General features: G+C 40.0%; 1 protein-coding gene across 4 annotated transcripts; it reads right to left on the bottom strand.

The window, feature by feature from the left end:
• Positions 1-1,987: 1,987 nt before the first annotated feature.
• LOC107318336 (acidic leucine-rich nuclear phosphoprotein 32 family member B-like) lies at positions 1,988-19,518 on the bottom strand. Of its 4 annotated transcripts, none has more exons than XM_015872010.3 (7): positions 11,479-19,518; positions 7,498-7,648; positions 6,607-6,700; positions 5,526-5,587; positions 4,305-4,447; positions 3,446-3,643; positions 1,988-2,178 (listed from the first exon to the last, which is right to left on the bottom strand). In XM_015872010.3, the coding sequence occupies exons 1-7, from the start codon at positions 11,502-11,504 to the stop codon at positions 2,067-2,069; spliced, it is 786 nt and encodes a 261-aa protein (XP_015727496.1). In that variant the 5' UTR covers positions 11,505-19,518; the 3' UTR covers positions 1,988-2,066. The 4 variants fall into 4 exon arrangements, with proteins under 4 accessions (XP_015727496.1, XP_015727495.1, XP_015727493.1 ...); XM_015872009.3 differs by having other exon boundaries at positions 3,446-3,598; positions 5,469-5,587; XM_015872007.3 differs by having other exon boundaries at positions 5,469-5,587.
• Positions 19,519-23,410: the final 3,892 nt, after the last annotated feature.

Below are 23,410 nucleotides of genomic sequence, written 5' to 3' on the forward strand. Positions count from 1 at the left end.
CCATCTTTTCTTGGGCTTGGTCAGGTATTTCTCATGTGCTCTAAGCCCATCTTCGGAGATAAGACAATAACTAAACAATCTCCCCTCCTCACGGCAGATGCAGCAAATCCTTCCAAGCTGATGTCCTCAGTGGTGCTGGGCCTGGGACAGGCTTAGAACTTCCTCTTAAGAAATGTCAAAGCTGAGCTGAGTGTAAGTTTGGCAGAAAAAGAAAGGTAGGTAGTAATAATCTAATTTAGAGCCTAAAATGTGTATTAATTTATCCATGGTTTGGCCAGTTTCTAAAGGTTCCTGCTGCTGGGGTTTCCAGCTGACTGGAGATGTTGAAATGTGTCCAGTGAGCTTCCTCTGCCTCGTGGCTTTCGTCCAGCCAAACAGCTGGAAAGTAATTGCTCTTTCTCCCCAGTTTCCCATGTGATATGGCTGATAGTAAACGTCTCATTTAAATCTCATTGCAGCAAAGTGACTCAAACATTACCAGAGCTTTCTTGTTCCCGGATGCACTTTAAATAAGATCAGCAGGACTGTGTAGATATCACCTTGTGATCCTCAGGGACTGCAAAACCCGAACAACCCAAATAATGACAGTAAAAATGGTGAGAGAAGAGCCATCTCCCTACTGGGAAATCACAGATCAGCGTCTATTCCTCTGCCTGTGACCAACCCAGGGCTCAGGTCACAACAGCAAAGCTCTGAGGGAGCTCCACAGAGAAAACAAACCCACTCCTCACTGCAAGTGTGAGCAGTGGCTCCCCCAGTCCTACATACTTTTGGAAGTGGTGCTTTCAAATTCCTCCTTTCATTCCTCCTCAGCTGAGAAGATCCTGTTTTGTCTCCTTCCAAATACATCAGTTGGGTATTATGTTGATTGTCACAGTATCCTATTTTTGGGTTAATCTCTAGACTTGAGACAGCACACCAGCCTAACTCCTCAGAAAGTTTTTGACTTCTCTACTCTTTTCTTCTCTGTGGGAAAGACACTTTTCTGGACCCATTTGCACAGCACACACTGCTTTACTTTGCCTGTCTGAAAGCTCTGGATGCCTTCTTGTTTCTGTGGAAACTGTGTGTCTTCTCTGGATCTGTGAAAGCTTGTCGAATTCTATCAAGGTGAGCCCTCATTCTGACATCTCTTTGCAGCAGCCTTTTTTCCTGCACAGCATTAGGACATACATTGAGCTAGACACAATTATACAAGCAGAATCGTGTGATCTTAGGTCATGCAGTGTTGGGATTGACTGGATGGATCACTCAGCTGTGGGAGAGTCAGGCTGTTCCTCTTGCCCCAGTCCAACACAGACTGAGCTGCAGCCTTTCTGTGCACTCAGAACATACAAGGCTGAGAACTCATTATTCCTCTCTCTGTAATTGAACCAAACCGTGCCCACAGCCAATACACAGAAGAGAATTTATTGAATGTCTCTGGAATTAGGCAATTCTGTTAATTGTTTTCATTTTCCAGGACTCTGTCATTCTCTTCCTGAGCCATTAAAGGCATAGCTATTTATGTGCCAGTGTGAGCTGACTGGAAGAAGAGCTAAAATTGAGCAGGAAATGAATCAAAGACAAAGACAGGCACTTCTCACAGATAATTGCATTCAGATATCCTGGGGAGTCCTGAAAAATCCCTTTTGTGCTCCTACACCTCTTTTCCCTCATTGCAGCTTTGGGCAGGCAAACCTTTACTAAACGGCAAGACATTCCTACACAGTACAAGCAGCCAGCTGACAGACTTCTATCCTCTTCTGTGCTCTACTTTGCCACTGATTCTACCACTCAGTTTTTTCCCTTAGCAACCTGGACGCTGATCCCTGCAGCATTTCCCAGAATGAACATGTGGTCTGGAGTGAAACCCATGACATTCAGCATACGTATCATGCCTTATTTATATTCCGGTTATCAATACTCACTTGATGACTGTGGTATCAAGAACACGCTCCAAAAAAATTGTATTTCTGGTTCAATGCCAAAAAAAAAACCTAAATAGTAATTTCCATGTACAGAATTTATTGATTCTTTTAAGTAAGATGATTCTAGCACAGCTGTGATCCCACACAAATGCAGTGCTAGAGTACAGTGCACATTCTGGGGAGAAAACTGGTATCTGGGGGTGAACAGTCCTCTGGCAGTTTTGGGACACCATCCAGTATTTTCAGATTTGGCAAACTGGAGAATACACTGAAAAAGGAGATGAAAGAATAATAGAAATTGAGATAAATATTCCTTGAGATCTTGAGAATAAAGCAGGCACCAATGAGAAACTATCAGGGGATTCAGTGATATTCAGATGTTTGTGTTGATGGAAACCTTGATTTGGCATTTGTTGCTGGTAAAGAACTAATTTAAAAATTTCAGTTTCCATTCTGCCGTCCAATTTTTCTATCATCAAACTCTGGAAATCACTCCAGGAATCTACATTTTGAATGGAGTAGAATCAAACCAGCTGTCTAATGTAAAAGTGAGCACATGGTGCTAACCTAGACTGAAATACCTGGACTGCTGAAAATCAAGGATTCATACTACAAGATGCACAGCCCAACTTTCATCCTCCTGCGATAGAGAACCTGAGCTCTCTGCAAAGATTTCTGCTCTTCTGTAGGCACAATACCAAAGAGAAATGAATGGCTGTACCTCCCATTATACTGTTCCTTTCAAGCAGCGTATCAGTATCTCTGATCTTGGTCATTAAGATCACTCTATTTTTTTCCTTAGAAGAAGAGTCATATCCACCTGAAAGTGCCACACAGGGCCTTAACCCACACGCGGCACCATTTGCTCTGCACCTTCTGAGATGAGCATGGATTTCAGGACTCAATCTCGATACACATGTCAGGGCTTTATCAGTGCTTGAAAATGATTCTCTGTCCTCCAACACTGTCAGTGAAAGCAGTGCAAGAATTATGTCAAAGCAGTCAATTAAATGATTGACTTTAACGCTGGTCGGACTGGGGGCATGGAGAGAGTAATTGTTAAGAAGTGCTCTTCAGCTTTTCTCCCCCTACATCTTTTGATGTGTAAATAAAATGTGAAATTCATTATTTTAAATGCAACTTTTAACCTGCACTTTGATATCTGCCTATCTATCCTTAAAAGCACAAGCATTTCCATCACATTAGTAAAGGACTGTCTACAAGCCTACTGGAAATTCAGAAAAGCTTTCATTAAAGATGTTCCTACTTTTTTTTTTTTTTTACCTTCCTAGAAAGTGAAGACTTCTTGAACATGTTTACATGTTTATCTCAAAAATACCACCCATGTCTGCTGTAGATGGGATTCAGTGTGTGTAGCTGGGAAAAAAAGCCCAAGTCTCTATATTTCTGGAGTTTATAAGGAACACGTTTCATTACCCTTTCTTTCTAGCAACAGGGTTTTGGAGTCAAAATCAGTTGGGAAGAATGAAACAAGGGTGTGAATGTCCAAGAGTTCATTACATGGTAAGACTTACTGTTGCCTGTAGCTTTCTTGAAACTCACAGGGATTCCTCTTGAGTACAAGGGATTCAAGTGGAGTATGTCTCAAGTCTGATATTCCACTCAGTGTCATAATGTTATTTTCAGCCAGTGACAGGTGCTGAATCTGAGGTAACTTTGGCAGCTGTCTGAAGGATGTAAAGTAGTTTTTATTGACATTTAGTTCTCTGCATCTGTGAAGTACAAAGCATATGATGTCACTGATCATATCCATAACAGTGCATAACTCTAAGTCAACAAAGGGTCGGTTCTTCACCTATCTGAAGTCACGGCATCTTAGAGTTTCCAATAAGAGGTACAAGAATTTTATACTGAAGGACCTGTTTTCACACTTGCGTTATTTTTGCTAACCAAGGCCTGCAAGATCAGATCCCCATACTTTACACTCTCAGCTTTTGTTATATTTTACAAAAGATACATCATTATTCCTGTTCTCTGTATTGTAACTCTCAGAATTCTTTTGCACAAGACATCACAGTAGCAATGGATCCATATTAAAATAGTTGTAACGGTAACACCTGGATTCTCACAATATCTTCACATAAATTCTTTCACTGTTCAATAAGTACTCTTTTAGCAAAAATATCACTGCACTTGGTAAGACTCGTGACTTCATTATACAACAGGAATAAAGCAGACGTCACCTTTTACCCAGTATTTTCAGTTTCAATATAGCATGAACTCAGAATAGAAATACAGTGATGGTTTCCCCATACAATAATGCTCCAAAAATCATATTTTACCAGTTTTAAAGGTTTTGCTCCAGATATTACTTAAGTAAATAATAGTTTTAATTCCTATGATAATAAAACATGAGCAGGACAGCTTGTCTACCTTGGCAACCGTATGGCACTTAGGTCTGTCAAAGAATTGTCCACCAACCAAAGTCTTTCCACCCGTATCAATCTATGGAGAATCCTTCTGAAGTTTTCCACCTGGTAAAGATTACCCAAGTCCTGAAATGAGAGGTTCAGCTCCTAGTGAGGGAAAAATAATAGAAATAACATTTTCTTTGCATTCTAGTAGCTATATTAAATCTTTTAAATGTCAGAATAACTTAAAAGGTCAATCTATTTTATCATGCTGCTCTTTCCTCCATTAAAAACAAACAGTGGTGCCAAATTTCCTTTAGAATCACAGAACTGCACAATGTTATAAAAGTAAGAGTCACCTGAAGTGGTACAGTGGAAAAGGCTGGAGCTTTATCAGATAAATCAGACAGCAGCCTCCATCTCTCTCTATAGCCATGTTCTCCACTGATCCACTTCCTCCACCCACTCTCCAATAGTCTTTCCCATAATCTTTTACTATCTTTACCTTTGCATTTTCTCCAACCTGACCACCACCCCTTAGTCATGTGAATCTTTCTTCCCAGGTGCCTCTTTTCTCTCTGACTGGGGATGTGTGTGCACAACTATGATCACGGCTTATACATTCAACATATAATCTCATCTAGAAAACAATGCCCTGCATCAGCCAAACAATGGCATTCTCTATCCTGTGTTTGTGCACAGGGAGAGGCGAGAACCAGAACACTATGTAAGGTAAGTAAGTTTCTACATGACTTCTGTCTTGAACTCAGAGAAGCTATAACATATTGCTGATGAGAGGCAGCAATAACGTAGTACATCCAGACAAAATAACTGCTCCGGCTGCTGTGAGAAGAGAGAGGATAAGCTGAAATGGAACCACTCCATTCTTTAGCTGTTCACTCATCAATTTTTTGGCAAAGGTCCTATGAAGGCAAAGGATTTAACTAGCTGTTATATGCCTGAGCACCGAGCTTTATCACCAGAGCAGAATTTACTCTTTGACCTGCTTCAAAAACCCAAACTACAGTGTACTCCAGTGTTTCTTCCAGTCTGTGAAAACATTCTGGTTTAAAGTGCTGTGGTGCCAACCTGAGCTTTAAAATGACTAACTGCAAGGAGTAGCCAGTGCATCACTTCTTTGGCTTATTTACTACCACAGTGCATAGAATTAATGAGAAAGTTTTACAGCACAGTTTTCCCAGTTCTCTTGCAGTTTCTTTTGCCACTTCTCTGTGTCAGTTACTTGTTTTCTTTTTCTCAAGGTATGTTCTTCTCCTCTGAAAAATAGCTCTTCTTCGGAAGGCCCTGCTCAGAAAGAAAAGATTTACAACAGTAGATGTGGTATGGAACCAGCATTTAATTCCTTGTTGAAAGATTACATATATGTCTGGGAATTATACCTGAAATGTAGGAATATATCTAGTGTTACAGGTGCGTAGGTTTCCAGGCTCTCGTGAAGTGAATGAATGTGAAGATGTTCTGCCATTTCTTGGCCCATTACTCAGCAAGCAACGTAAGGTAGTGGTGATCTACTATGTGGTTAGTAACTGACATTCATTCTGGAGCTCAGAATAAAAGCTTTTTCTAAATGGTTGTGCACAGGGCAGGCATCTGAGTTCTAAAATACTCCGTGTATTCATTTGCATGTTTCAAGTGAGGTTACATAACAGAGCTGTACTTGTACTTTAATTGTTTCGAGAAAAGATTATGTTTCCAGCTTGTCAGCCATTGACATCATCTACAAATAAGCTTTATAACCTTACTGAAAACTTATTTGTATTATTGATGCAAAAATTCAGTGAGTCTATTAAAATGCTTACAACTTATGCACACCTTTAAAATTCCATCCAAAGGACAGTGTGGAATGTTTTCCCACTGTTTAGCTCTGAACATGCAAATAGTGGGGTTTAAAATTCACCTTTCAATCCTCGTTCTTGATTACACCTTTAGATTGTAATTGGGCTGATTCAGCCTTAGAATAAAAGGTGCATCACTGTTTGCAGTACTGGATTTCACTCTTGGTTTCTTGTCTGGCACATGATTTTATTGTCCTGAACAGTATTTAAATGTTAACAAGGTTTTATGAGGTAATAATAAACACTACAATAGTAAAAAAATTTAAGAGTTGTGACTTTGCTTTCCTGTTTTCAAAGGTACAAAGGTCATTTTCCTAGCAATTAAAAACAGCAAAGATGTACAACATGGGCTGAGATTCTGTCTCTTTTCAAGAGGGTGGTAAACCTCACAATTTCATCTCTAACATTTAACAACACGCTGATAGAATAGAGATGAGGCTTCAACCCAAGCATGTCTCTGCTCTTTACCTTCTCTCACTCGGGGACAATGAAGCTGACTTCCTCGAACATCATGTTCCTCTATGTCATACCAGCTGAGATACTTGAAGGGATCAGAAGGAAGCTTAAAAAAAGCAAAACAAAGAAGTAAAAGAATCAGTAACACATTCCAGTTCTTGGCACTGCATTGTCTTATATTTCTGGCCTTACTGTAGAAGCAAAAACATTCATATGTGGTTTCACTGTCATCTGCCTTAATACCATCTAGTTAACAGCAAAAGGACACATGGTGGTGAGGATACAGTGGCATGAATTTCTGTATACATAAGTGAGAAATCACATTTATAGACCATCTTACATACAAAATAGCCTGAAAGCAAATGACGCATTCAATCTAAACACAGGATACCTGCCGCAGCATTTGAGAACATGAGGTTTCTGCCTGTTTTGCCTTTCCACTAAAATATTTCAGGGCTTTTTCCCCTCCAGTTACAGCTGAGCTACGCACACATCCAGCAGCTGGCAGTGCTGCAGGGATTCACGTTTTAGGTGTAGTTTACCACCACCCTTTCTAGATTCACAATTACTTGTATGCATTGCCTCTAATATTGCACACACAGTATCTGTTACCTTTCAGAGCAGTACTGGATGTGACATTTTATAGCAAATGCATACAGCTTCCTCAAGACTTATCATGTGTGTCCATTGCACCAAGTTCTGTGCACAGTGCTACAATGCTTCCTAGGCCATCAAGTCCTTGACACTGCTAACACATAGTCCTGTGACCTGATCCAGCTCTGGGAGATAAAGGCAAGCAAAACATAACAGGTTCAAAGGTGAAGAAGAGATTTCAGCCTTAGTTACTCTGTGTCAGCATCTCATCTATAGTCTTGCAATCAGACTGGTAAGGCAAACACTTACTGGAGAAGATAGCTCTGAGTCACAGCTCTGCCTGATGAATCCTCTGTTCAGTGATAAAACTGGTGGAACAGCGTGTACGTCACTGAGGATGGAGCAGCAGGTTGAATAGGATGTACAGAAGTTTTGATTGCTCGTAGTCAGACCTGAAGAACTGAAGAGGAGGCGTTAAACCAGTAACAGGTTCTGTTCCAAAAAATGCAAACTATTTGATAAATAACAAAGTACAGAGCAGTGAGGGGCAGGACGTGGCACCAGATGAGAGCCTCATGATCCTGGTCAAACCACAGGTACAGCACTCCCGTCTGGTACCTGGAGGGAACCTCTCACCTAGATACCATTTATTTACATAAAAGAAGCAGTTTGTTAAAGAACATTAACCTTCAAGATCACAATATGTCCTTTTTTCTCCTGTATCACCCTGCATTTTTGGATCTGGGTTGAAGGACAAAACTCCTCTGTTGCATGCTTATTTTAATCTTTTAAGTAAGTTTCAGTAGAACATCAAAGGTCCAAAGAAGAGCAAAGCTTTGCTTAATATCTTGAGGTTGTGTTTGTGTAGGCTTTGCCAGTTTATGCCCAAGAACACTTCCAAAAGTGTATTTTACATACTCCAAATGGTGCAGTTTCTGTAATTGTGCTTCAGAGATATTTAATAATTTGCAGTCTGGTGGCTGCAGTTTAGAAATTTAACATCGAATGCTTGAGAAAAATATCTTTGTCTTAGTAAGTGTGTGCATACAGCACTACAATCTGCCTTTTACTGTATCAGCTCAGCGAGAGCTTGTCTGAAAGCATCAGCCGTCAGAAAGAATCATTAAAACAATTATAGTCAGGAGCAGAAATGGAGAGTAAAAAAGAAGCTTTTAAAATGGTCTAGTGAGGGTGGCAATGACAGTTTCACATTGAGTGTAAAAGACAGGCTAAACAGCATGCTGGTTAAAACTTAGGATTACAGACTCATTGGAAAATAATCTTGCAGCTACTCACTGTGCTGAGCTCCTCAGACTTTTGCCTTTTTGCAACATTATCAAAACCAAGTGTTACTTCTTGCCTGGAAGTGCATGCTGACTGCAGAGCACATTACTGACATACAGAATTATTCCTCCCTTCTTGTTTTATGGTTTTGTTGTGTTGTTGTTGTTTGTTTAATACAATCCAGGCAGCCACAATAAACCACAGGGGACTGAGAAGAAGCAGTTCATGCTCAGCATTTCTGATAAGAACTGCTATGTATGACCCACTGCTCCCCCTCCCCCATATAGAGATCCACAAAATAGCTATGTATGACCTATATAGAGACCCATAGCACTGCCCCATAGCGCTGTGCCATAGGGAAAGGACATTTTTAGAGATCATCCTCAGACAGACCATTTTCATATGGGTGTGCTGCCGCAAGTCAGCAGGCATCCACACACACAGCAACCCTGTGAAAAGAGGATTGATTTACAATGTACAAAATTCCAGTTTGTAAGAAGAAAAGACATTAAAAAACGCATGGGGAGGTCTTACATAGTATTCTCTTGGTATTTGTTTTGCTTCCATTCTCCTGTGTGTTAGGATGCACTCAAGTAACTGTTGAGAATCATAAGACTTCCCCAAACCTTCCTCTCACCCAGACACTGCCTCCCCTGCTGAGACATGAGTACACACTGCTGGTCCCTTGGAGTGTGGGTGAACATATATTAGCTGGATGATTTCTATTCTGATATTTTGGCAGATGCCCACTCACCAAACTCTGTGTCAGTGATAGAAAATACAACATAACACTGCAGAATCAATATGTGATAGATAACACTTCTCAAGTCAGGTGGGCAGTGAGATTTTTATTGGAATGAGTGGCAGAAGGAAGCAGTTTTCATCTCAAAACTGTCTGAGTTTAATAAGCACCAGCTGGAACCTCAAATTATGTCAGAGGATCTTTTGGAAGGAGCAAATGCGACACTGCTTTCTGCCCTCTTGCTTTGTTTTCTTGACCATTTTGCTGTACAATTGATGTAAAAGAAACTGCAGTGAATGAGGCAGGATGCAATTCCAAACAATTACAAATCACACAATACATGAAAGTAACTAAATTTTCTGCCTTGATTGTGAGGCCCTCTGGCTGGATATGAATCTCCAATGACACCTCTGGGAGCAGCACACCAGATTATGTCAAGCATTAGGGAAAAGAAAAAAAAGGAGATTCATGATGTCTGTCCAGGCTGAGTCATTTCCTCTCACTTTGCCTGCAGTGAGAAATTGGTGGTTATCATAAATCATAGATCTAAATTCTTATGAGAGAGGAATTAATTTCAGTAATGGAAACCCTCAGTGGCAATAACCTTCCTCCATTCTCTCTCTTCCTCGGGTCTATGGGAAGGCACCAGTGATGTCTTTTAAGCAGAGATACTTAGCTATATTTTAAAAATCCCATAAAAGGCAATTGGAGATGAAACTTAAAAACTAAACTTAAGAAACTAGTGGGAAAAAAATCTTAACTAATGAAAGTCCCAGGCATCAAGATATCAATGTCAGTCATGTCAGTGGAATGGGTTTGTTTCAGCCCCACTGAAGTTTTAGAGAATTTCCTAATACAGTTGACTTTAAGTGCAGAATATATTAAAACCTTCTTAATACTCCAAGAAGACATAGCTGTGCTACTTCTGAAGATACACTTGGTGAAAGATATTCTGAGTAAAAATGAACCCTCCTGCATAATATTTTAGGTATTCAGTCTTTAAGAAAGGACTGACAGTCAGAAGTCTTTTCTCCTGATATAACTGGCAGCTTGATATAGAAACATTCTAGACATTCCAGCACATGTTCAGCTTTGCCTCATGGAAAACAGCAATTGGAAAGCTCAGTGGGTGAGAAGTAGATGGATGAGTATGGACGAGATGAAAGAGCAGTGGATGGGGTAAGCTATGAGGAAGCTCTTGTACCTGGGATTTGGAAGGCTTCTGTCCTGGTGATTGGAGAAGTTTTGGGATCTGGTCTAGCTTACAATAGTGCTACCCCCAGTCACTTTTCAAGACTCAGGAGCCACAAGGAGGCTTAGTTTTTCATCAAACAATGACTACTTTCTATGTAAGAGAAGAACTGTTGTATTTGGGTTAGAGCCACTGATTTTGCAGAGGCTCTGAGAGAGTTGGTGATGGATCTGCCCAATCACTGGCACACGTATCCCATTGCCTGCACAATACAAACACCCGGTTATTTACATTGTCTCGGTCAATTGCACATGCCAAAGCTGATCAACAGAAATGAATTGCAGGGTTAACTTACAAATGCAATTTGTATAGGCATTCAAAGGCCAAGAAACTCAAAATTCAGGCTGTGCCTTGGTCAAAATGCAGACAATTTACTACTATGTAGCAGGTGTTGCTTGTATGCAATATTTATTAAAAAAAAAACGTTTGAATTTAGAATTGTATATGACTTGGACATTGTGTTTTCATGCTCTATTGCCCTTCAATTATTTTTATAGGTATTATAAGACATTATCCAACACTCTGAAGCAGTTCGTTTGAGCATAATTTAGTGACAAAAACACCTGTGAGTTACAGTTACAACACTGCCTACTGTACCATCAATTATCTTGCTTTACACATCATAAAACCACCTCCTAAAAAGATGCAATTAACATAATTAGTTCTTATGCACATAATTGTACATACCTAGTAAATTAACTGACATTCCAAACAGCTCATCACGGATCTAACTTTCTGCCATACACATGCCACATCCCAACGTGCCTTTTGCACATTTTCATAACAAATTACACCTTTTTGGTGAGACACCTTAATCATCCAATGGAACCAAGAAAAAAAAACCAACACATTTATTTTTCCCCCTGTTTTCACTGCACAACAATCTCCACCAGCAACGCAGGCTGGTACATTAAAACAAGACACTCAATCCTGTAACACTATCTTTCTTGTCAAAGCATGTCAAGGCAGCTGTGCAATGGCTGCACTCACATCTCTTCTTTCACCCTCCTACCTTTCCGACATGTCTTGCTGTTGCATAAAGTCCTCGCATCTCGCATAAGGCTATTCGTGCACAGACAGCGCTTCTCTTCCCATCTTTTCCCTTGCACAGGGAGGCAGTTCGGAACCCTCTGAGGAGAGGTGACCTGCCAGGGTCCAGGCTGGTGCTCTATGGATTCAGTGTCTCCAGGGAGACACTGTCACCTCGCAACGCAGTCACGTTAGGAGAGGTTGTTACCGATCTCTTAAGCACACCAAACAAATTCCTGTGCTGATCTCATAGCTGTCACTGAGCTGTCTGCCCTTCCAGAAGGCGGCTGAAGGCAGGCAGGGGATCCCTGTCACAACATCATCCAGATGAATCTCAGGGATGCTCACTCCACAACTTCACTCTTCCAAATTACTTGCATATTTTTGCCCATTAGCTTGCCTTTGTGTAAATGGTCCCCTCCTTCACTAATGGCTGCTGAGCAGTTTGTTAAACAATGGCAGAACTTCAGATGAAAACAAAATAGATACTCAGAGAATCTCATATTTAAAGTGACACTCATTAGAGTTCTTTATGAACGTCAACTCTCTGGTGAACATCCTCACACCACCTGAACACTTTCAGTCTTTTTACGCACAATCTGCCATGCTATCTTCTTTGAGTTTGCATCTGAGAATGAAAACCAAACACTTCTCCTTGTGGAAACTTGCAGATCAGTTTGGGGTTTATTTCTGTATCAAAGTTTCATTAAAACTTGAAAGCTCAGGCCCTTTGGATAAGTTGAATGAAGCTACATACTTAAAAATGTGTTGGATATAATATTCCTTTGACACCCTCAGACCAAGAGGAGATGCTGGCAGCATGTCACTGATGGAACTACAGCAGCTCAGAATTGTTCTGGATGTTGACTATCCCCTGCTGAACTTTACTGATGACTTTTTGACTTTAACAGTGGTTACGGGAACTGAGCTGGTACTGATATTAAATTTCATAAGACACAGGAATAATTATACTGAAAAGGTAAGCTTATAAATATAAGAGCTTGAGTTTCCTGGGTTCATTTGAGAATTGCTTCTGTTCTGTACAGTATCACTTCAGCACCATGCTCATATACACGTGTGCACATCATTCATTGACCTGAAAGCAGCTAGTATGATTTCATAGGTTAGCTTTGCAGTTACTTTGGGAATATATTAGAAGGAGTGGAAAATCTCATCATAGTACAAACAAAATAAACTTCATTGGACTTGGCTGCTTACTGGAAACGTATACTAAGCCTCCATTGCAAGGTTAGTTTCTTTCCCAGAACTGAGGATCTCAGAAAGATTAATGAATCACAGAATCATAGGGGTTGGAAGGGGCCTCTGTGGGTCATCATGTCCAAAGCTCCCTGCCAAAGCAGGTTCCCTACAGCAGGTCACACAGGCAGATATCTGGGTAGGTTCTGAATATCCCTAGAGAATGAAACTCCATAACTTCTGTGGGCAGCTGTCCATAACAAAGGCAAAACTGCTTTTTAAGACTACACAAACAGAACCTACTTCATTCAATTTCATCTTTTTCCCCACTTATAATTCAAAATAATGCAGTACATGACACTAAGGGGGCAATGAGCGATAAACCTTTTCCTTTCTACTATTTTAAAATGTGTTTATGACTGATTGCTCCCCCTTCCCTCTGCTCCCCAGTAAGAATAAAGTTATTTCTGTTCTTTTGTTTTAATGTTAATTGTCTTTAGTCATTGATATTGTTAAGCATGCGAGTCTGGTATGTCAGTAGTGTCTTTCTTTGGATTTAAGGGATGAAACAATTTATTGTTTCTTCTGTGGTAATGTGGCTGTAATCATTGGGGTTGGTGATTTTGCTTCTCTGTTCTGATGTGGTTTAACCTAGGAGACAGTTTAGCCCTGCGCAGTTGATGGCTTGGCCCGCAGTTCCCAGGACAAGGAGGATAGACTGGGGCATAGGGGATCAAGTAGAACTAGTGGATGGGAGTTTAAAAACATTTTATTAACATAGAGAAAATAAAGGGGAAAAGATCATAATGGCTATCATACATACACACATGGACTTATGTGTAACAACTGCTGCTCGAGCCATTGCTTTGCTCCCACTGACTGACTTTTCCAGCCTTGCAAACATATTTGTAAGCCAGCAGAAGGCATGCTGGTGCAGAATGCAGGCTTCCTTGAATTGGGTACGAACACATCGGCGTTCTGATGCACACTGTTTGCAAGGATGCTGTCTATAAAATACAAATAACTTAAGTCTGCATTGGGAAAAAGAAGGTCAGACTGGTGGTTTTCCAAACTCCATAAGAGGAAAATCTGCTGATGCCTGTGTAACTCACTCTGATCTGTGTAAGTGGTGGTCCTGCATTCCTGCTTTAACTCTTTTTCAGTGCTCTATGAGGTTATAACAGAGCAGTCTATCATGTCCTATCGATCTGCAAGTGCATTTTCCACACTGCAGACATAGCTTTTCCCTCACCTAAGCTCCTAGCCATCCTAATGCAAGGTGAGGGGATAAATAGACTAGGATCAATGTGTAATAAAAGTTTACTTCACAGTAAACTTCTTTGCCCAGGGATATTCAGTGGACAATACTATATAGTCACAGACTTCTATGGTTGCCTTCCCACCTTGCAATTTCTTCACAGAAAATGCATCTCCTGTCCTCCTTTTCCTTCAGAATCCTCTTTCCTCTTTTTTCATTAACAAGTTCTCATATGACCTGCAAATTCATTATCTGAAATTTAACTGAAGCACCAATCCCGCACAGCATTCACTAATAATTTAGATCAGAGTCTACTATAGTGTGGGCATAGGACAGGATGTTAAGAGTTTCCTCAGGTCACTGAAGCGCATCTTTTCTCTACCTGCTCAGCACAGAAATTAATTTATCTTTTTAAATTAAACAAGATGGTAAATACATTCCTCATAAAGTACAGGAAAAATCTGTGCTATCTCATTGAAATGAGGCATGTGAGATGGTATCAACACTGCTTTACAGATCCCTACTACCTGCGGATAACCACTTGCTTCTACCTAGAAGTGCAGCAGCACAAACACATCCCTGCAAGAAAGATGTAGCTCTTCCCATTTTGTCCAATTTTGACAGTAGCTTTGTTTTTGAAGTGGCTGAGTGGGGCAAACACAGCGTGCATCCTCCTCAGCCATGTCTTTCCCACCTGCAAGTGGCTGATCACACCTCTTATCTGTGTGTCCTACAGATCCAGCTGGTATCCTGCTGAGATATGCATGCACTGTGCAGAACCTGTCCCCTCCTGAGACCTGATTAATGGCAGAAACAACTCAAAATATCATGGCTGCTGTAGGCCATGAGAAGCCACCTTGTGCTGAGCTCGACAAAGGCATTAAACAGAGTTTGCTCCAGAGAGTTTACAGTCTAATTGAACAGAGCAGACAAACAAAGTGTCAGGGAAAGGCAATAAGACTCCCTTTCATACAGAACTGGAATGCTCAGACCATGAAATCCTGGCACTGTGGTAGTCAACAGCAAAATTAAGTTAAATTTCTATATTGACCTTACCTGGCTTGACTACACCCAGGAATCCACGCTACTCATGCTGGGTGAGTCAGCTTGAGAGTATTTCTTTGAACATTTAATTAGTATAATCCGAATGGATACTCGCAGGAAGCACTAGAAAGGGAAAATAATATTAAGTGGATATACTTGCCCTTCTGCGCTCCTGCACATAAGCAGACATACTGGAATAAACTATCGGGTTATTTTGTCACGTTACCTAGGCAACAAGTTTCTTTTTGTCCTGCCCACTTGGGATTCCAGCAAACTCTTTCACTTCCAGTGATAGGACTTGGAGAGCATTTACAGGGGGAAAAAAAAAAAGCCAAGAAAAGCAAAATAAAGCCTTGAATAGGAGAAGCAGAGTTGGTGAAATGGTTCATCAGGGTTACCAGACAACAAGGAATCAACAACTGCCTGCGTAAATAATTGAAAATAATACATGCCTGTTTTTCTAAGGTGTTAAAGCCATGAATTCCAAGAGGGTTGGAGAGGCTGTAACCAAGCAACACCACTGAAACTTGGTTCTTCTCTTCTGGAAAAGCAAAGAGCTTGTAAGCCACAGCAACAGCATCTGGCCAAAAGATTGAGTTTTTCCATTGATTTTATGGGTTTTGGATCATAGGAAGAGATGCTTATGGAATGAAGAATGGCATTTTTATTTGGTTTCAGGGGAGACTTGAATTGGGCTTTTCTCACGGAATGTCAGTCAAGAATTTACAGATGAAGTTGACTTTTTCTGATACAAAAGATCATGTATAAGTAATATGTTGGGATTTCTTTTTTTTTGCCTCTGAAGTTTCTTGCCTTCTCTTGCATTTGGCAACTTATCCATGGCTGTATGAAAGAGAAAAATCAGATCCCAGTGGCATGCAGTGCTCCTATTCATTTAAGTGAAACAATTTCTCTCATTGCACTTCTCACTGAGACAAGGTACATTTACACTTTCACCTCAAAAACACAGCTTTTTATAATGAACAGTTACTGCACCCCCAGCCCACAGGCACACATAAGCTTATGATTAACCTTTTAGCCCCTAAGAGTATTGCCATTGACTTCAGCAAGGGCAGAGTCAAAACCTGTATGTGCATACAAGGAAAAAAAAAATAGTACCTGCCAGATTTTTTTAAGAGACTGAACCAAGAATTCTGTTATGGAGGCCACAGTTTTAAGCTTGCTGAAATTGGTCGTCAAATGCCACCCACTTTAATGAGCTTTCCGTCAGCCTTGACTTGTCCAAATGCCATTTCTGTCTAATTCTCACAGACTGAAACATCAGACCCAAAGCTGCCAAAATAATATCAGCCATGTGATGAAACCACCCAGAGATGGAAACTCTGAGACGGACAGTTCCCTTTGCTTCCATCCACATTTTGATGTGAACATCACGTTCCACCATTACACACATTAATTGTTAATAAATCCCAATGGAAGACAACATTCATTAAAAGCTTCCTGCTTTATTGAACATGAGTTTCATCAGATAATTTTAATCATAAGAAAATCATTCTAAATTTATTTTGATAAGCGATTTCTTGTTGCCGTCTCATAAGCTTCCTTTTGCACTCTGTCATTTTTAAGCAGTGCCTCTGGTTGTTCTCCTGCCTAACTTCCTTCGCTGCAGGTGCTACAAAATCTCCACAAATTGTTACTGCTGCCAATCGCTGAAGAGTTTTTGTTTTTATTGTTGTTTGCTTTTTGTGGAGAATTCATTACTCAAATTAAGATGAAAAAATCATTTCACCTCATGCATCAAAAACTTCCCAAAACACAGATCAGGTAATACAGAAATACTCAGGAGTCACTATAGCACTCCCTTAACAAATAGGCTTTATGAAGTTATCATATGTTAGATATTTAGGATAAACAGACAATCTGTTTAAGTATGGAATGGGAATATATTACTTGTAACACATCTGATTTCTTCAGTCTTACATCATCAATGCCAGCAGCTCTCAAACTGCTCATACTACGCAGCCTGACTTCTATCTGAAATACTTTGCATCTTTTCCTCCCGGTACATTCCTGCCTCTCATGAACATCTGTTGCATGTACAAACTACAGACCTCCACCTGCACAGCCAATCCATTCTGTATGTGTATTTACAGATGTGTGGTTCTGCATATGTATACACTCAGCTGAGTGTGTACGTGTGCATGTAAGTAATGTGCAAAGCCAAACAGGAGAACACAGTATGACTATTCTTATACAGACATCACTGAGCTCCAGTGTGAATGTACTTAACACACCTTAACATCCTTCTTTGGTTCCAGTGGTAACTGTGTATTCCTCTGTTCTATAATTCACATTGATGTTACTGTAAGTGGGACAAGATGCCAGCAACCAACTGGCCTTATGTAAGTGAAGAGCAGACTGAAAGAATGGGAAAGCACACAAAGCAATGAAGTTAAGTGACACCTATAATTTGGCTGTTTAGAACTCAGAGACACCTGCCTTCACAGGCACCAGAGGCAGAACCAAGTCCTATGAATGGGTACAGGCAGAACTCATTCCTGATATCCCCAATTTTATTCATCTGTATTCTTACCCCAACTTATTGTCATAAAAGTGCTTCAATTGACAGTCTTGTTATCCACTGCCTGAAAGTATAATAAAGATGTTTTCTAGCTGAAAACAGAGCCTCCTACAATCACAGAAGAGCAAAGCGCTATGAGAACCTTCCATTTCTGTTCAAGATACATCAATTGTGCAACTCTTCTCCAGAAATGTAAATAATTTGTTCCCAACTGCTTTCAGCATGAAAATAAATAAATAAATAAATAAAAATGGTAGCCCTGTGATACAAGCAAGGAGAATAAGCGTTATTCCCCTCAGTGCTTCTTCTATAGGAAGAATGGGGAGACACTGTAGCTAGGAACTGACACGTACCACCAAAAGAAATGGAATTCAATGAACGTGTGGTTCTGGTGAAGGTCATGGAACACACTTGTATCACATTGCCATAAAGATCTCACAAAGACGCAATAAATTTGAAAAGGAAGGAAAATTTACATGCCCCGAGGGCTATGCTACATTTCAGCAGCACTAGAGGCATCTAAGCATTCTTTGGACCATTTTTACAATGCTTTGTCCTTCGGGTATGCATTTGTACCTGCTGCTATTTAAATGTGAGCACAGGCCTCACCAAATGGTAATAAGTATTTTAAATCCATACATATAATTATCACACATATAATTATCAAATTCAAATCAGACCTACTGACTTCAGTAGAGTTCTCAGCTCTCACATTCAAAAGACAAGACGACCTCATTTCACCTAATGCTGTCTTTCCACTCTAGTTCTAGGACTTTAGGACACCAAATCTGTTGGCAGCACATCACAGAGCACGTGCTTGCAATCACTGATAAGGGCAGCACATCAACTATATGAATTAGTCTTTCTGGCCAACAGGTTAGCTTTGAGCAGGGTCCAGTAAAGGCTTTGGAACCAAATAACTTCATCTGCTGCCTCTCACTGTATTAGCTGTTCTCATTCAGAATCACCTCAGAAGATAAATTTATACTTTTGTTTAGGTTCACTTCCCCTCTCTTCCTACTGTGTGTTTACATACACACACCATCCAGCTCTTTAGACTTTAGCAAAGTTTGTTGCTGACTTTAAGAATTATGGTGATACCAGTAAAGTACATCAGTAAACTTTCCATCCACAGGCCTGCCTGGCCACTGAACTGGTCTCAAACATAAACTAAACTCACCTTTCAGCTGCTCCACTTCATCTTGCTCTGCTAACTCTATGCTATACTCCAGAAGATGAGTAATATGAAATTTCTCCTTGGCTTGCACTGGGAGGAAGTTCTATCTTCAGCAGGAAACATTACATGGTGCTGTTGCGGCTCCAGGCAAACATCTTACTGCGCTTGTTTATTTTTTTCAGATCCCTGAGTACTTGCAGTCACATTGCGGAAGATCAGCAGCTGAGCTTCAACAGTATTCCTCCTTACTTTAAATGCTGTCCTTCCTGTTTTGTAGATCTACTGAATGCAAAACAAAGCAGTAAGACTGTGCTTGCTCTACAGCTAGCAAAGCATGAAGCACTTCTTTCTACAGCTGTGGAATACATCCAGAATATCCATAATGATGCTACAAAAGATGTGATTCAATGTGCGACATTTAGTGTGCTATTGTGTGACACCAGTTGATTAATACTCCCAGTGAAACACTGGTTGGCTTAAGCAAACAAGATTAAATATTTCTTTATGATTATGGAAATTATGTTGGATCATTCATGGAAAATCAGCTGCTGCTCTCAAATGCTTCATATTTGTTGACTTGTTTTTAAATGCTTTGATTGTTTGCTGTATTTTCCTACCCACACACCCACTGTCACTTTGGCCCAGAGAGGTGATTCAGGGAGTTGGATGGCAGCCTGGGGCACAATAGATAGCTGCATATTGGTCTCCTTCTTGCTTGATTACCTGCAATTCACAGCATCATACCACTCCCATTTTCAGCCTCAGAAAAACACAGTGAGTTAAAAAAAGGCAGGGATCCTAACCCACAAGCCAAACTAACAGATTCTTCCTTTCCAGGCCCTAGGGCATTGGACCAACTTCACTTGCTGGTCATTTAGCATGGGGTTTATACTGTACTCTGGCACCATTATTTTCTGTGGAATAGGTCACTTGGGCTACAGTCAAGCAGAAGGACCAGAGAACTGCTCTGTGTCTGATGTGCTCCCTGGCAGAGGACTGGAGCATCCAATCATGCACTGGAGCAAAATTAAGCGGTGCAAATCACCATGCCTTTTTCCCTGTCCTCCAAGAGAAGGAAATAAGGATTAGTTCTTTGTATGCCTTCATCATGTTCATTCAGGTCCCCTCTAGTGTGCCTAGGCCCAGGTCCCATTTGCTTTCCTACATAACAGCCAGGGGAAGCAAATCTGTAACCTGTAAGGTTCAAAGTATATTCTGAGATGGGGGGGAAAATGAGCAAATATTGTGATCTTATGCTCCTCTACCACCAGTGTTAGGGAAAACTGAATTCACAAATGTGCACAATTTGGGTAACAGCAGGATAACTCACCAGCATCACATACAAAAACCTAACAGTCATTGACTCTTCCCCTCTGTCTATTAGCATATACTGTCTTCCATACATTTCTGCCAACTGTGAACACACACACAATGCATAACCTCAAAATCTCACTTTAAAAAAAGTTTAGAAAAGTTAATTTAAATAAGCTCAGCATTACAGCACTGAAGGAAATGTAAAGGTAAAACAAGTCTCCCCACTTGAAAACCCTTGTTTGAGTCATCAGGACACATACTACCTGGAAGTAGCAGACTTTGATCTGTCTTTTTCTCAAATGCTTTTCAGATTATTATGCTTGCAGTGAAGGAGGGTGGAAAATGAGCTGCCAGACGGTTAATGGTCTTTCCGAAGAATAGCCTTCTCTGCTGCTTTTTGAAGTCACTTGTTGGAGAACTGTCATAATGTAATCTCTATTCTTCTCATTCATGGAAAGAAGCATATTTTAATCAGGTGTTATCAAGGCTAAGAGAGCTCAAATTAACTTGTCCTAAAGCTGCTTCTCATGGTACTACAAATAAAATCCACTTACAAATTGGTGTATCTAGAAAACGCATGTAAAGTAATACAGAAGCAGCGTATGAAGGAGCTTCCTGTACTGGACAGGGCTAGGTAGCTAATGCCTGAAATTATGAACACCAGTACCCCTTTGTTTTCCCAGGACTCTCTGCTTTCATCTGTCTACTTAAATCTAAATTATCAATCTGTGCAATGACTCTAGGAATAAAAATATAATGCCAAGAACCCCAAGCCTTAAAACAATGGACTTAATCCAGCAATCAATTATCAAGACACAAGGAGAAGTTCAGAATAGTTATTACACTTCCAATTATTAATGTCAGACACCTGTATCTAATTACATCCTCAAACATACAAGGAAATCATGTTTATTTGCCAAAACTTACAAGCAGCTCTTATCAGGACGCTCAGCTTCTCAATATTCCCCTAGGATTACTGCCCTACAAGGAAGTACTTCTTTGCTTCTTAGGATAGAGTGACATCTTGTGGTTTCTTCTGTCCATCATTGAGGAATTAGCCACCGGAATGTTGACTAACTTCTATTTCTGGTATAACCCTATGATCTTGAGGAATATCATGCTTCATTCAGTCCCATAAAAGTCCAGTTTCATGCTTGTGCAATTCTGTAACACTGCAGTAGGGTGAATCACATTCTAAATGCAAAACATGGTTCTTACTGCAATATCAAAGTCTGCAGCTGAATTACATTAAATGAAACACACTTGCATGTAACATATGATCACAGCCAGAAACTGGGCTTGAAGTCAGCCTTGCTTCCATTAAGAAGTACACATGTATACACCCTATTTAACAAGTTAACTATTTTCAATAATATCCCAGTTTTTTTTTCCTGTGAACCTTAGTGGGTGGTTGTGTTTTGGTTAAATACTTAAAAAATGAACAAAAACTTCAATCAAGATTCAGGGAAGACAGTGAAAAATTACTGCTTGGAAGAACATTAACATTCTATTGTGTAGAACATGTCAAGGCTTTGTTTGAATGAAGTACTAATTCAGAAAAAAAGAATGTTTGCTGCTGAAAATCCCAAGCTTTAAATGACCTTATCACTATCGTTAACCAGCTTCAAGTCATAGCATCAATACTAAAAATAAGCAACAGCATTTCCAGCAGCACTCCAGGAGAGAAATGTGAGGCAGAGAGATGACAGCATTAGGGAACTGCATCTTGTGCTTAAACTGCTGCAGCCCTGTGATGCAGACAGACACTGGTATCATGGGTCACTCACACAGCACATAGAGTTTCAGAATTTATTTTTTGATGTAACCCCCAACACAAAATACAAAACTTTAAAGAACTACACACCTAAACTCGCATATGGGACACTAACAAACCCCCCCTTACCACAAAACCAATAGGACAAAAAGAATCATTGCTAGTCTTGGCTCAGAAGCAATAGTACCACTGAAAAGAATATACAAAATCTAGATTAAAAACACAATGGAACATTATGTATCTCAATAGACTGGCAACAATACTTAAGATATCAATGAAAAAAAAGTATAGTTTGAGAACTGCTCTCTTTGCAAACATCATAATTTGGTAATAAACCCATTCAGATTACTGGAAAACATTTGTTTATTTCCAAAAAACCAGGAAATAACTGTTTTGCTAGAACTAGGCAAATATGAAAGGAGATAGCTAGTGTTTGCACTCTTGTTACTGCTTGCTTTCTAATATGCCCATTGAGGCAATTAGCAGATTCAGACTTGGCACAGGAGACTGCCTTATTCCAATTAGTACCTACATTCAGACTAACTGCTAGGGCTCTACATGCACTTGCCTGATATCCTTCTGACTGGCAGTTGTCCTTCCTTTAGGTCAAGTCTATCTTCAAAGTCTTCCCTTGGTAAGGAGCACCTACACTGTGAGAACCTAGTGTAAAGATGACAAAATCAGCCAGGAAGACCTTTCAGTGAACTAGGAATAAGTTCAACTGAGAGTTACCTGCTTTTTTCTTATCTTTCTACAATAAATTCCTCTACAATGAGGTGCTTCAAAAAGCACCGCAAAAATTGCCTAAGATGTATATAACAGCATGAAACTCAGACTCATGACAAGGTCAAAAATGTAGGAGATCCTTGGCATACTGGTTACTTTTAGATGCGTTAAATGGTTCTCTGTATATCACCTGAACATTTAGAACCAGCCCTTCTGTAACTGCATGAAAGGAGCTGGACTTACTCTGAGACTAGGCCTCTATTTTGGTTTAAGTAGTTCCGCTTCTACTTTGGAGGCAAAGAGAATGTCAAGTGTAAAATGTATCTCTCACCTGTACAGTATTAAGATTATAATTTAAATTCAATTAAAAAAAAAAATTCAGAATTAAGACTAATATACACTATAGGTAATATGAAACAACAAAGTACCTGAAGTACTACTATGGAGCTTCATTTTTCATCCGTGCTATAGCTCTAAACAGTTCAAGGAGGTGAGGCTTGATATGTGCTCAAATGCCCTTTGTCTGAGGCAGTTTAACCAGCCTCCACAGAGATCATTCATCACTTTGTAGCCCTGTCCTGGAAGATTTGTACCAGCAGGATAAAAGAACGAACAATGTGTCAAACCTGGCAAGTTCTCCTTGCATGAATAGCTTTGTTAGCAGTATCTAGTCTGTTTTGAACTGAATACAAACCAGAGAAGCCCCTTAGTAAAAGTTACAATTAGCCAATATATGTTCCCATGGAATGTAAAAGACAAAGCTTCTATTGACTGAAGTCCCACTTATCTAGAAGTCCATATTTATGCTGTTTCAAAAGCCTTCACCCTTTTTTCCTATTCTCTTACCTTGTTGATAACTTCTATTCATCTCATGTTTAGCACT

Source organism: Coturnix japonica, chromosome 12 (assembly GCF_054131305.1).
Source record: "Coturnix japonica strain WE chromosome 12, WE-NBRP24, whole genome shotgun sequence".
NCBI lineage: Eukaryota > Metazoa > Chordata > Aves > Galliformes > Phasianidae > Coturnix > Coturnix japonica.

Bases quoted from the DNA above. Each gene is read 5' to 3' on its own strand.
- LOC107318336 (XM_015872007.3), bottom strand. From the start codon at position 11,504: ATGCAACAGCAAGACATGTCGGAAAG. The intron at 4,448-5,468 runs GTAAAACTTTCT...TTCCCTCACTAG, and splicing joins AGAACTGGGAAAACTGTGCT to GAGCTGAACCTCTCATTTCA. The intron at 2,179-3,445 runs GTAAGTCTTACC...CTCCTTTTTCAG, and splicing joins CAAGAAAGCTACAGGCAACA to TGTATTCTCCAGTTTGCCAA.